The sequence below is a fragment of the Pollicipes pollicipes genome, unplaced genomic scaffold (genome assembly GCF_011947565.3).
Source record: "Pollicipes pollicipes isolate AB1234 unplaced genomic scaffold, Ppol_2.1 Scaffold_7261;HRSCAF=8764_pilon_pilon_pilon, whole genome shotgun sequence".
Taxonomy (NCBI): domain Eukaryota; kingdom Metazoa; phylum Arthropoda; class Thecostraca; order Pollicipedomorpha; family Pollicipedidae; genus Pollicipes; species Pollicipes pollicipes.
Window position 1 is genome coordinate 28552095 of NW_023597054.1, and position 12800 is coordinate 28564894.

At 56.0% G+C, this 12800-nt stretch overlaps 1 protein-coding gene across 3 annotated transcripts in view; it reads right to left on the reverse strand.

The window, feature by feature from the left end:
- Positions 1 to 904: 904 nt before the first annotated feature.
- The window catches only part of LOC119112234 (uracil-DNA glycosylase), a 15127-nt gene continuing 3231 nt past the window's right edge, over positions 905 to 12800 (reverse strand). For all 3 annotated transcript variants that reach the window (XM_037236332.1, XM_037236331.1, XM_037236333.1), the window contains exons 3-8: positions 9515 to 9688; positions 8283 to 8430; positions 7316 to 7512; positions 5597 to 5710; positions 3361 to 3453; positions 905 to 1622 (exon numbers count right to left, since the gene is read on the reverse strand). In XM_037236332.1, coding sequence (XP_037092227.1) covers positions 1566 to 1622; positions 3361 to 3453; positions 5597 to 5710; positions 7316 to 7512; positions 8283 to 8430; positions 9515 to 9688 — 783 coding nt within the window. In that variant the 3' untranslated portion in view covers positions 905 to 1565. The remainder of the gene's footprint in view (positions 1623 to 3360; positions 3454 to 5596; positions 5711 to 7315; positions 7513 to 8282; positions 8431 to 9514; positions 9689 to 12800) is intronic.

Sequence of the window (12800 nt, forward strand, 5' to 3'; positions counted from 1 at the left end):
CTTCGTGATGCACGCTCGAAAAAAAAAATGTCGCATAGATTCCTTCCCAGCTGATCCAATGGATGGTGTCCGTGCCCAGACCGCAGGAAGCGACAGGATCGGACAGCGTAGCAGGCAAATACATTCCCTCACATCACAAACCAGGTTTAAATACTCTGCAACAAATTCAGACACCTAGCGTACTAAAAATGGCGGATTTACAGTTTGCGCACAATCGCTGGTGGCCTATCCACAGCAGGTGGCCGCTCACCCGTCTGTCAATGTCGGCAATTCATGGTGAAACGGCGTCGCCCGCGGGCTGTTGGGACATGGAGCGGGCTTCCACCCGCGTCGCGTCAAGTTTCGCAACTCGCAAATTTTCCATTTTCCGTGTTAATTAATGGCGGTGCTAAGCCTCGGCTATTTTGCAACGTCACACGAAGATCACGTCTGGTTAAACAAGTTGCATGCAATGCCCTCCAACACGTGACGGGAAAACCTCCGTAAAATGTCAACGGTTGTCGAAAACCGCGTGGACCAACGGCTGCAAATTTATCAGGCTGTGAAAAGGTGCGACGGACGCGTCGGACATAATCTGGAAGTTTAACCGTGTCGGACATAACCATTTGGTTCAAGTAAGGTTTATCCGGTCCACGCACCCAGATCACAATGGCACTGAGGCGGTCAGCTCGGCTTTTGGGCGCATCGGTTGGTTGATCGTACTGAGCCCACGTAGCATGCCTACGTTAATATGTGGCATTTTCGTGGAAAATTATGCCGGGATTAAAACTTGAAGCTATAGATAATGTTTGGTTCCGAACATAGCTTCCTGCCACTTTTGAGAACACGCATTGGCAAAACTGAGCCTTTCTCTTCAATGTAGCTTGCCTTCATTTTCCCGTGCTTTTCCTTATAAACGCTCATCACTTGAAAGCGGCATATTATCCCCGCCTGCAACTCTATACCCTCTTGCGTTGCGATAGAATGTCAAATAACATCTAAAAACGTGTTCATTCTCGATCTACCCAGGCGTCACACTTGAACTCCATCAGCACAAAAAAAAAACACTCAGTTCCGCGGCATCAAAACACATCGAATAACGTTCAGCTGCTCCGCTGACCCGTAGCCATTGAGCGTATCAAGACGGGCGCTGGGCCGTGCCTCGTCAGCGAAGCAAGATCGCCGCCCACACAGCAGCGCTGGATCAAAGCTCACGGAGATACCATGCAAGATGAACAAATCAGACGTGGCAAAGTAAGCACACGTGGTAGACGAGCACTGCATATGGCCTGTACGGTATCCAGTGGATCAAGGCTTACGCACGCCGGCGTACTCCCCTCCCTCCCCTCCCCTCCCCAACCTTCAGTTTGTACCCGGGTCTTACTCTGGTCAAACGAGGCGGACTGTAACCCGGCGCCGGCACCGGCCCACTCCGAACTCGAGGTCACTCGACCCCGGGGTGGGCGCTCGGCCGTCCCCGGTTGACAAACGCCGCACGCACGGCGTTGACGTCGGGATCCCTTGGTGACGTCACGACGCCACCGCTCCCTAGGTGACGTCAGCGCTGCCGCGTCCTCCCGCAGCTCTCACTCGGGCGGCAGCTTGCTCCAGTCGATCGGCGCGCGGCCGTGCTGGGTCAACAGCTGCCGGAGCCGGAGCGGGTCAGTCCGGGGCTCAGCGCCAGGGAGCGGCGTCACACAACAATACTGCCGTCTTCACATGACGGTACAAAGGCATGACGTTCTGTGTCGCCTACACTGCAGGCATGGCGCCCTGTGTCACCAACACTGCAGGCATGGCGCCCTGTGTCGCCAACACTGCAGGCATGACGTCCTGTGTCGCCTACACTGCGGGCATGACGTCCTGTGTCGCCTACACTACAGGCATGGCGCCCTGTGTCGCCAACACTGCAGGCATGACGTCCTGTGTCACCAACACTGCAGGCATGACGTCCTGTGTCGCCTACACTGCAGGCATGACGTCCTTTGACGCCTACACTGCAGGCATGACGCCCTGTGTCGTCAACACTGCAGACACGACGTCCTGTGTCGCAACAATGCAGGCATGACGTCCTGTGTCCCAACAGTGCAGGCATGACGTCCTGTGTCCCAACACTGCAGGCACGACGTCCTGTGTCCCAACACTGCAGGCATGACGTCCTGTGTCAACACTGCAGACACGACGTCCTGTGTCCCAACAATGCAGGCATGGCGTCCTGTGTCCCAACACTGCAGGCATGACGCCCTGTGTCGTCAACACTGCAGACACGACGTCCCGTGTCCCGACAATGCAGGCATGACGTCCTGTGTCCCAACACTGCAGGCATGGCGCCCTGTGTCCCAACACTGCAGGCATGACCTCCCGTGTCCCAACACTGCAGGCACGACGTCCTGTGTCCCAGCACTGCAGGCGTGACGTCCTGTGTCCCAACACTGCAGGCACGACGTCCTGTGTCGTCAACACTGCAGGCCTGACGTCCTGTGTCGCGAACACGGCCCACGTCAGCCGTTTTCGCTCACAACCCAGGCATAGATCCTGACTACATAACTGGCCGGTGCTGCCGCCGCGGGCGGCCGCGACAGGGGCCGTTCGGAGCGCCCACAGTACGGCGCCAGCTCGGTACTTTGCCGATTGGCACGACTGCCTGCGCACTGTCGCGATTCTCTAGCCGCCAGAGCTGCCAGGAACGTTGAGTCGCGGTGGTGGTCGCTTATGTGACGGCCCTCGGCCCCTTGTCGGACCCATGTTACGTTGAATCGTGCCAGCAGCATCCATATAAGCCGATTTCACGAAAAACGTCCTCTGTCGAGCCAGTGATCAAAAGCGGTTGTCGCGGCATGGGCGAATACCCCGGCCGTTTTGTAAGACCAACTTGCTTCTACGCGTATATGCGTCGTCTTATACGCGTCTTGCGCACATGCTCGCGTAATAGCACGGGCTACCCCGCACCCCCGCGCGATTGATTGCCCGGTAGGGCCAAATCAGGTACTTTCGAACAGAACATGATATCTGTTGGCAACGAAGTGATATTTTTGTACCGCTTGTGCAACATCGCTTGTGCAGCAAAGAACAAACGCACTCCGTTGCACTCAATGCGTCCGCCGACGAATCAATACCCGACATGGACAGCCGTCCCCGCCAGGTTTCTGCCCTGGAGCAGACGCCTAGCCGCGGTCCGACGCCGCCCGTGAGTTTCCCAGCCGCGTTACTGAAACGCTAGGGCGCCTGCCGTACGCCTGCAGAAATCCACGCAAACGACGCGCAGCGGTGTGAGGTAAACCGGAGGTTATAACCCGCCGACAGGGGAGCGGTCGCCGACACGCGTGCAGGCCTAATTAGCGCAGCACACAAGAGACGTCCAGTGGGCAATGGCGCGCTCACCTCGTTACACTTTGAGAAGTGGCGGCAGCCGAGAAAGCCCCGGTGCGCAGACAGCGGCGACGGATGGGTCGATGTCAGAATGTGGTGGCGCTGCTGCAATGGAAAAGCTACGTGTTATTTGATCTCGGGGAAAGAAAACGATGCCACAGGAGGCCTTATCGCCCAGCCACAGGCGCGGCAGCGCAGGTAATAATGGCGCCGTCCTCGCTCCGAACATAGCATCGTTTCGGATGAAGAACCCCCGCTCAGGTTGCTACTAACATGAGCATTGGGCGTCACTCCGGGCCCGCACATTTATAGCCCATTCCAAAGCTGGAAACAGTAGTCGATAACCACATTTGATCCGAATACCGAAGCTATGCCGGGACGAATCCCGCATCGCAACACCTTACATACAAGCCTAGTCATTGGGCATGACGGGCTCACACTCAAGAGTGGGTAGTCGAGTTTGCATTATGTTCCTCCCCAGCTGGCATTCGAACAAAAAGTCGAACGGCAACAGTCGATAGGGATAAAATTCTAATTGAAGTACCGGAGGGCAAAAAGGCAAAAGAGATAAAAGCCGGGCGAGATTACGGTCGAAAAGGAAAAAGCCAACGGATAAAAAGCAAAACGGAGTGAGGGACGATACGGGTAAAAGTCGCATCAGGAAAAGCTCGAAGAACAAAACGCCGACTGCGATTAAAGTCAAACCAAGCGGGCCGAAACATGTGTGCTGGGCACCAGTGGGGCGATGTTTCGAGCCTGCAGTTCTGAAATCAACGTCAACGTGCCCGCACTCCTGCCGAGCCCTGGGGATAGCCGCGCCGCGGCGCGGGTGCTGTCGCGCCGTCCGTGCTCCGGGATCGGCCGTGTGGTCGGAGGGCGTGGCGGCACGGCTCGCACGGGCCTCTCTGCGCCCTTCCCGTGCCGCTGGCGGGTCCATTTAGTGGCGTCATCAGCGCGGCCGAGCGGACCGGGCCGGCGCCATCAGTCACCACCGGGCCGGCGGCGGACAGCCACTCCCCGGAGTCGCGCCGCGTGTCGCCGGGACACAGCGCGCATGACTGGCCCGGTGACATTGCGACACACACCCGGTGATGCTGCAGCTCACACCCGGTAACACTGCTGTTCGTACCCAGCGACACTACGGCTCACACCCAGTGACACTACGGCTCACACCCGGTGACACTGCTGTTCATACTCAGCGACACTACGGCTCACACCCGGTGACACTACGGCTCACACCCAGTGACACTACGGCTCACACCCAGTGACACTGCTGTTCGTACCCAGCGACACTGCGGCTCACACCCGGTGACACTACGGCTCACACCCAGTGACACTACGGCTCACACCCGGTGACACTGCTGTTCGTACCCAGCGACACTACGGCTCACACCCGGTGACACTACGGCTCACACCCAGTGACACTACGGCTCACACCTGGTGACACTACGACTCACACCTGGTGACACTAAGGCTCACACCCGGTGACAGTGCGGCTCACACCCAGTAACACTACGGCTCACACCTGGTGGCACTACGACTCACACCTGGTGACACTACGGCTCACACCTGGTGACACTACGGCTCACACCCAATGACACTACGGCTCACACCCGTTGACGCTACGGCTCACACCCGGTGACAGTACGGCTCACACCCGATGACACTGCGGCTCACACCCGGTAACAATACGGCTCACACTCGGTGACACCACAGCACACACCCGGTAACACTACGGCTCACACCTGGTGACACTACGGCTCACATCCGGTGATACTATGGCTCACACCCGGTGACAATACGGCTCATACCCGGTGACACTACGGCTCACACCCGGTGGCACTACGGCTCACGCCCGGTGACAATACCGCTCATACCAGGTGACACTGCGACACACGCCCGACAGCTGGTCGGACGTCAGGCGCGCGTAAAGCGCGTCGCACCGACAGGCGGCGGCAGCCGTCTACGACCGTCGAGTGAATGCGGGCATTCAGAGCGCGGAGGCCACAAAATAATTGGGCCGCAGGGCTCGTCAATAGCGTCGAGGCAGTGCATCCGGCGTTGAGGCAATAATCCAAGGCGGCGTACATCCGGTAGCGTTTACAATTGGTGGAACATTATATATATATATTATATATATATATATATATATATATATATATATATATATATATATATATATACGTTCCGGAACCACACCAGCCGAAGCGCAATCAGACAGCCGCAAAGCAAGGAGTATCCAACATACTTTGTTCACGAGAGATCCTTTCTTTTGAGCATAGGAGCCCCACAGCAGAAAGACGACGTGCTCGAGGTTGGTGCTGATATGCCGGATGACAGCATCCGTCAGCTGTTCCCAGCCCTGCAAGAGATGTCAGACACCACCTGAACAAGACGCCAGTCGCTGCAGAAGAAAAACGATAAAGTACCATGTATGCCAATGCTCTCACCGTTCGCGTGCGGCGTGATTGTCTCGTGGCCATGAAAACCATAACAGCACCAACTGCCAATGAGTCCCTCCATTTTCTGGCAGAGTTACGAGAGTACCAAACAACATACAGAGTTTCTAACCAGCGCACGCAGTCCTGTGCATGCAAGTAATGCGGGCTACATGCACTTCTCATCGCAGCTGATTGCTGGGACCGCTCTCACGGTCCCCCAGTCGGACTGTGTGCTGCAGTTGCTCAGTGGTGTGAGTCCTTCAGCCGGTACTCAATCGGTAATATCGTATTGCGAAAACCGACATAGCCCACGTAATTTTCTACGTAGGGACTATGGTGCACCCTTAAACGCGATAGCACGATACGTAAAATGAAATGTGCGTGGAAATGTACCTTCATGATTTCCACTCCTTTTACGGAAAGCAGAACTGTGGCTGCGATTTAGTATGCCAAACTCATTGCGTTATGTGCGTCTGATATCCGTGTCCTATTTTGCGAATCATTGATAAACGCAACCTGCGTGTAAAGGCCCTAGTGGTTGTGTTTCCTTGTAGGATGAAATTATTCGTATTATCGGCCTAATGCTCGAATATATGTAACATAGCATTGGAATTTTATCTCACACATTACAAGCGCTCCGGGCCCACAAACGCGGAAGGTGAAGTCAAGACTTCCTACCAGGTGTGCCGCGAATCACTTCGCCATGATCGGCAAGAGATCGCGAACCTTACAGCCACAGGAGTCTCATGTACCGTAAGCTACACCCTACCAGCGCTCTTCAGTTGGTCTGCCTGTCCTGCAGTTGTCACCGCAATCTTTCTGCATGTCCTCAAGCAAGCTGGTCTGCCTGTCCTATAGTCGTCACTGCACTCGTTCGCCATGTCATTAAGCGAGCAGGTGTGTCAGCTGCAGTAAGCACTGAGGTCTTTCACCATGTCCTTGTGCGCGTTGGACTGTCCACTGCAGTTGTCACTGAGGTCGCTCACCATGTTCTTAAGTGAGCTGGTCTGTTCGCTGCAGTCGTCACTGAGGTCGCTCACCATGTTCTTAAGCGAGCTGGTCTGTTCACTGCAGTCGTCACCGAGGTCGCTCACCATGTCATTGTGCGCGTTGGGCTGTCCGTTACAGTCGTCACCGAGCTCGCTCACCATGTCCTTGTGCGCATTGGGCTGTCCGTTACAGTCGTCACCGAGGTCGCTCACCATGTCCTTGTGCGCGTTGGGTTGTCCGTTACAGTCGTCACCGAGCTCGCTCACCATGTCCTTGTGCGCGTTGGGTTGTCCGTTACAGTCGTCACCGAGGTCGCTCACCATGTCCTTGTGCGCGTTGGGTTGTCCGTTACAGTCGTCACCGAGGTCGCTCAACATGTCCTTGTGCGCGTTGGGCTGTCCGTTACAGTCGTCACCGAGCTCGCTCACCATGTCCTTGTGCGCGTTGGGCTGTCCGTTACAGTCGTCACCGAGCTCGCTCACCATGTCCTTGTGCGCGTTGGGCTGTCCGTTACAGTCGTCACCGAGGTCGCTCACCATGTCCTTGTGCGAGTTGGGCTGTCCGCTGCGGACCGTCAGGCACGCGTTGAGCAGCAGCACGCCCTGGCGCGCCCAGCCGGCCAGGCAGCCGTGGCCCGGCCGTCGGAAGCCCTCCACGTCCGACTCCAGCTCCTTGAACATGTTGAGCAGGCTGGGCGGCGGCGCCACGCCGCGCTGCACGCTGAAGCAGAGGCCTGCCGCCCGGACGGAGGTGAGGCAGGCCCGGTTACGGCGAGCACGCGCCGGTGTGGTGGGATCGGCTGCCGTACGGCAGACACGGCAGCCAATACTGCGCCACAACATCCCCGGTCCTCTGAGTGTGCGTGTGCGTGTGCGTGTGTGCGTACCGGCGCGGTATGTGTGTGTGTGTGTGTGTGTGTGTGTGTGTGTGTGTGTGTGTGTGTGTGTGTGTGTGTGTGTGTGTGTGTGTGTGTGTGTGTGTGTGTGTGTGCCTGTGCCTGTGCGTGTGCGTGTGCGTGTGCGTGTGCGTGTGCGTGTGCGTGTGCGTGTGCGCGTGTGTGTGTGTGTGTGCGCGCGTGTGTGTGCGCGTGTGTGCGCGTGTGTGTGCGCGTGCGTGTGTGCGCGTGTGTGTGTGCGCGTGCGTGCGCGTGCGTGCGTGCGTAATTTTCTCCTCCTGCAGAGATTACTTTTTGGTACACTTTCCGCAGTGCATGCACTGTCCGTGAAATAGATGCATGGTCGTATGTTCATACACACACAGCGCATGGCACAACTAGCGTAATGAAGACAATCTGCAATTCCCGCACGGCATCATTTCAAACCTAACACGTAAATACGCATAACATATGCAATATAAGTCTTCTGTGTTGCGGACAGATTATTTTGACGACCTCGTCTGTGCTATCCCCGCCTCCCCTCCCCCTCATCCCTTCATCGTGACCATAGGCTGCCCGCGTAGCTGGCCGTGATCTATTTGAGTCTGAGGTCGCCATCGCAGCCTCACCGTGTGCCTGTCCAGGTCCATGGTACGGGTCCTGGCCGAGGATAACCACTTTCACGTCACTGGTCTCGCCCAGCGTCCAGGAGAATACGTGCTCGTGGCGCGGGAACACCGTGTGGCGCTGCCGCTCCGCGCACACGAAGTCACTCAGCTGCCGGGTATGTCGTACGCGCATCACCACAGGTGTCACCACCGTCCACAAATCACGAGGCGAAGGTGGCGCCACCAGCGGTGCTGCGGAACGTGCCTGCTCACGCCAGCCAGGTGGTGTGAAAACATACCAGCCGAAAATTCGCAGCCGGAAAGCTAATCATTGTAATGACCACTACGTTACCAGAGTGCAATGTAATGCTTACGCAAGAGTATATATGATATATGATATATATATATATATATATATATATATATACATATATATATATATATATATATATATATATATATATATATATTCACGTAATTTCCGTTGACTATTCAACATGGAGCTCATGCCCAGACACCGTTTTTTTGTTTTTTTAATGCTGGTAGAGCGCAAACATACTATATACATGTCACAGTACAAACATACACGTCCACGCATTACATATGTTCATCACTGTCATGCAACAGCGCTCATCCGCGATACACAAAACACTTCATGTTCCGGTGCTGTGCGCCCTGATGGTGACCCTCCATACAGATGGAGCGTTACACGCAGATTTGTTTGTTTATGAATTAGAGCTTCCCATTTGCGGATGAGTATCGTTCCTAGAGAAAACATCCAAAAAGATCACTGATACGGAGTCCACTGTGATTTTTTAATAAAACACGCATATATATATATATATATATATATATATATATATATATATATATATATAATACATCTGCGAGCGAGCGAGCGAGCGAACGTGCGTGCGTGCGTGGGTGCGTGCGTGCGTGCGTGCGTGCGTGCGTGCGTGCGTGCGTGCGTGCGTGCGTGCGTGCGTGCGTGCGTGCGTGCGTGCGTGCGGGCGGGCGGGCGGGCGGGCGGGCGTACGTGCGGGCGTACGTGCGGGCGTACGTGCGGGCGTACGACATCTAGAATGTCTTAACAGCTGGTAATGTTTGCATCATCCCAGCACGAGATGTACCACGCCCTGACATAAGCCCAAACCAGACTATGGCGGAACAAAGCAGTGCACAGACACCGCGTGGGGCTGTTCGCAAGCCTGAAGGATACCCATGTGCGACACCGGAGCGGCGCTGGGCGGTACCTTTTTGAAGTAGGGCTTTCCGAACTCGGGTTTGAGCGCCTTGTACCAGCTGAGTCCTATGGCCGGGTGCAGCACGGGCAGGGACGAGCAGAGCGTGCGCAGCTCCTGCCGCACGGTCGCTGGCGAGCCAGGCGTCAGGCCCTTGTCCTTGTTGGGGGACGAGTCCGAGCGTGCCTGGTGGTGGGAGGGTGACGGGTAAGAGCGCCCGCACGGGCTGCGAGCGTCGCCTGACGGCCACGAGTCGATGGTCGACGGGGGAGAATGGCCGAGGACAGCGGCGGCCCTTGGAGAGTACTGCAACCTAAGATCAGTCAATCGAAATACGTGAAACCCCATCCATTAACGGGCACAGTTAGTCTGTATCAGCCTCCCAACCAATCGCACCAGACCAATGCTCAAGCGTCCGCCTGACCCTTGACGCAGCCCGCCAACACCGTCATGAGCCCGAGGGAGCACTGCATACGGCGAGCCCCGCGTGTCGCACCTCGGAGGAGCCGGCCGGTCCGGCTCGGGCGGCGGCCGGCGGCCGGCGCGCCCGCTTGGCGTCCGGACGGCCGTCCTCGGCGCTCCCTGGGGCAAGGCGCGCCGACCGGCGCCTGCCAGCCATGGCTCGCGATCACGACACTGGCGGGGGCTGCTCAGCAGCAGACGGGCGCTGCCGGGCCGCACGGTCGATAAGGTCCGACCGGCGTCACGGACCGGCGCCGCGTGCCGCCTGCAGCGGTTGGGGTCACTGTTCCGGCGCCGGTGCCGACGCCGGCCGGTCCGGCTCAGTCGACGACCGGCGGAGGTTACGCACTGGCCCGGGGTCGCAGGGTCGGGATCGGTCCGAGTTTCCACACCCCGCGAGCTCACAACGCCGCACTCAGCGGGCGGCGGCCGCACCGGTCATGTGCCGCCCGTACGTACAGCGTGACTGGGTGCTGCTGGCTCCGCGGCGGCGCGGGCGGGCTCCGTCACAGGTTTCTGCACGAACCGTGCCGCCAACGGGCCGGCCGCCAAGGCCGCAGCAGGGTCAGACGCGCCCACACCACACCAGACACGTGGCGACCCGCGGAGGCCACGCGCCGACAGCGGGGAGGGTGGATTGTGCCGTCCCTCCGTGATGTCAATAAAATATGCAAGAGCCTTGGACATGGGGGAGGAGGGGAAGGGGAAGGGGAAGGGGAGCATGGAGCCTGTAAACGTTGGGAGCAACGACATCAACCCCACCGTGACAATAAATGTGGATCCAGGTGTATTTGCTTGCCCCAAACATGATCGCAAGTTCCCGACCGGGGTACGCGGCTGGCCAACAGTGATGCTCACTGTGAGGCACGGCCCACACATCAGCTCTGCGCAGCATCTGTCGGCGTGCCTGCAGAGCACATCTTTTAAGTTGTGATCATCTCATCGCACCATAAGGTACACTATCTCTCGTGAAAAACCCGACGGGGGAAAACGCAGACGAGGCAGCGTCTGTTCCGGCATCTTATTCAACTGTCCCCCGCAGCCCCCGGGTTGTGCTGCGTTCGCACCTAGCGTTTCATCTCAGCACTGGTCGTGGCCGGATGGCTGGACACATCGCGCGTCCACGCTGGCTGCGCAGACTCCATGATAGAAATGATCGGCGCCGGCACCGTGTCCGCACCGATCCTGGATTGGTAAACACCAGAGTGCGTCCTCGGGAGTGAGACGGACAAGACCTGCATTGGTAAACACAGAAGTGCGTGCTCGGACCTCGGGAGTGAGACGGACTGGGCCTGCATTGGCAAACACGGAAGTGCGTCCTCGGGAGTGAGACGGACTGGACCTGCATTGGTAAACACGGAATTGCGTCCTCGGGAGTGAGACGGACTGGATTCCTATTGGTAAACAAGGAAATGCGTCCTCGGGAGCGAGACGGACTGGACCTGCATTGGTAAACCCAGAAGTGCGCCCTGAGGAGAGATGGGCCCAATGGAACAAAACAGGGCTGTCGAGGTCGTGACGGCACATATGTAGCACTTCATCGTTACGGTTTGCTCTTGGGGTCAACGACGCATTCATCTCAGGTTATGGAGCGTCGCGAATTTCCACGCTGATCCCCGTGGGAGACGCTGAAGCTCCTGACCAGGTATATTGCTGAAAATGACTTATTGTCTAAAAACGAATTATTTTTTAAAAATTCCTAAATTCAAGACCACTGATCCCATCCATCGGGTCACCGTGGATGTAATCTATGTGGCTACGTGAAACGCCAGATTCGGTTCCAACCGATTTTACATGCCGCTCGGAGAAAAATGGACATGGACATGCGTCGGTATCAAGTCCTCTAATGTTCCGATGTTGTATCGCCTATCTTATTTATCTCACTTTTTGCGGTTGCTAAAAAAAAATGATGTCGTTAATCGGAAAAAGAGGTATGGTCTGACTATGATCACTCCCTTTTGTGGCAATAAACAATCTGAAGCATTAGCATCGAGTCAAATCAAAAAACAATCATGGAACAATGCGGAGCTGTCCGAGAAATTGAAACATGCCCTCTTCCTATGCTTCACGCTACTAGTTCTCTTGACCATGGACACAGTTGACTTAGGGCACCTTCCGGCGGCTGCAGATCTCCTAAACTCTTCACAGCCCGCTACCTTCGAGTGTGAAATGGCTATGTCAATTCCTATTGGAGGCCATCTTTCACAGTTGTATCAGGTAATATGTTCGCCATCATTTGTGTATCATTTGTGTATTCACTGTCACCTTTTATCATCATTTATAAATCCCTATTGGAGGCCATCTTCACATTTATATAGGGTGATATGTTCTCCATCATTTGTGTACCATTTGTGTGTTCATTGTAATCTTGTATCATCATTTGTCAATTCCTATTGGAGGTCATCCTTCACATTTGTATCGAGCTTCAGATTGACATAGTCGGCTTGAAACCAAGCCACATCGGTGAATTACTAGGATCGTGTTAATCCCATTACGACCACAACGTGGCTCCCCTCCCCCCTGTTCCCAAACTTGAACGCAGGTACGGTAGAAGACGATATAATATACGATACAATACGGTAGGAGACGATACTATAGGCGAAGGTACTATGTGTGGTCCAGGCCAAATGCTATCCAAACCTTCCTCTTACTCGCTACACCTGAACTCACCAACCAGTACGCAAGGTTTCATGCCATCGAATATTTTTGCATCTGGCCGGCTTTTCTAGTCACAAGCGCTGACTTCTTCACATTGTGTATCGTTGGGGGTTTACGACGCACTCAGCTGCTGAGGCTTTATGGCGTCGCCTGCCTCTCACCCTGGCAGGAAGGGCGG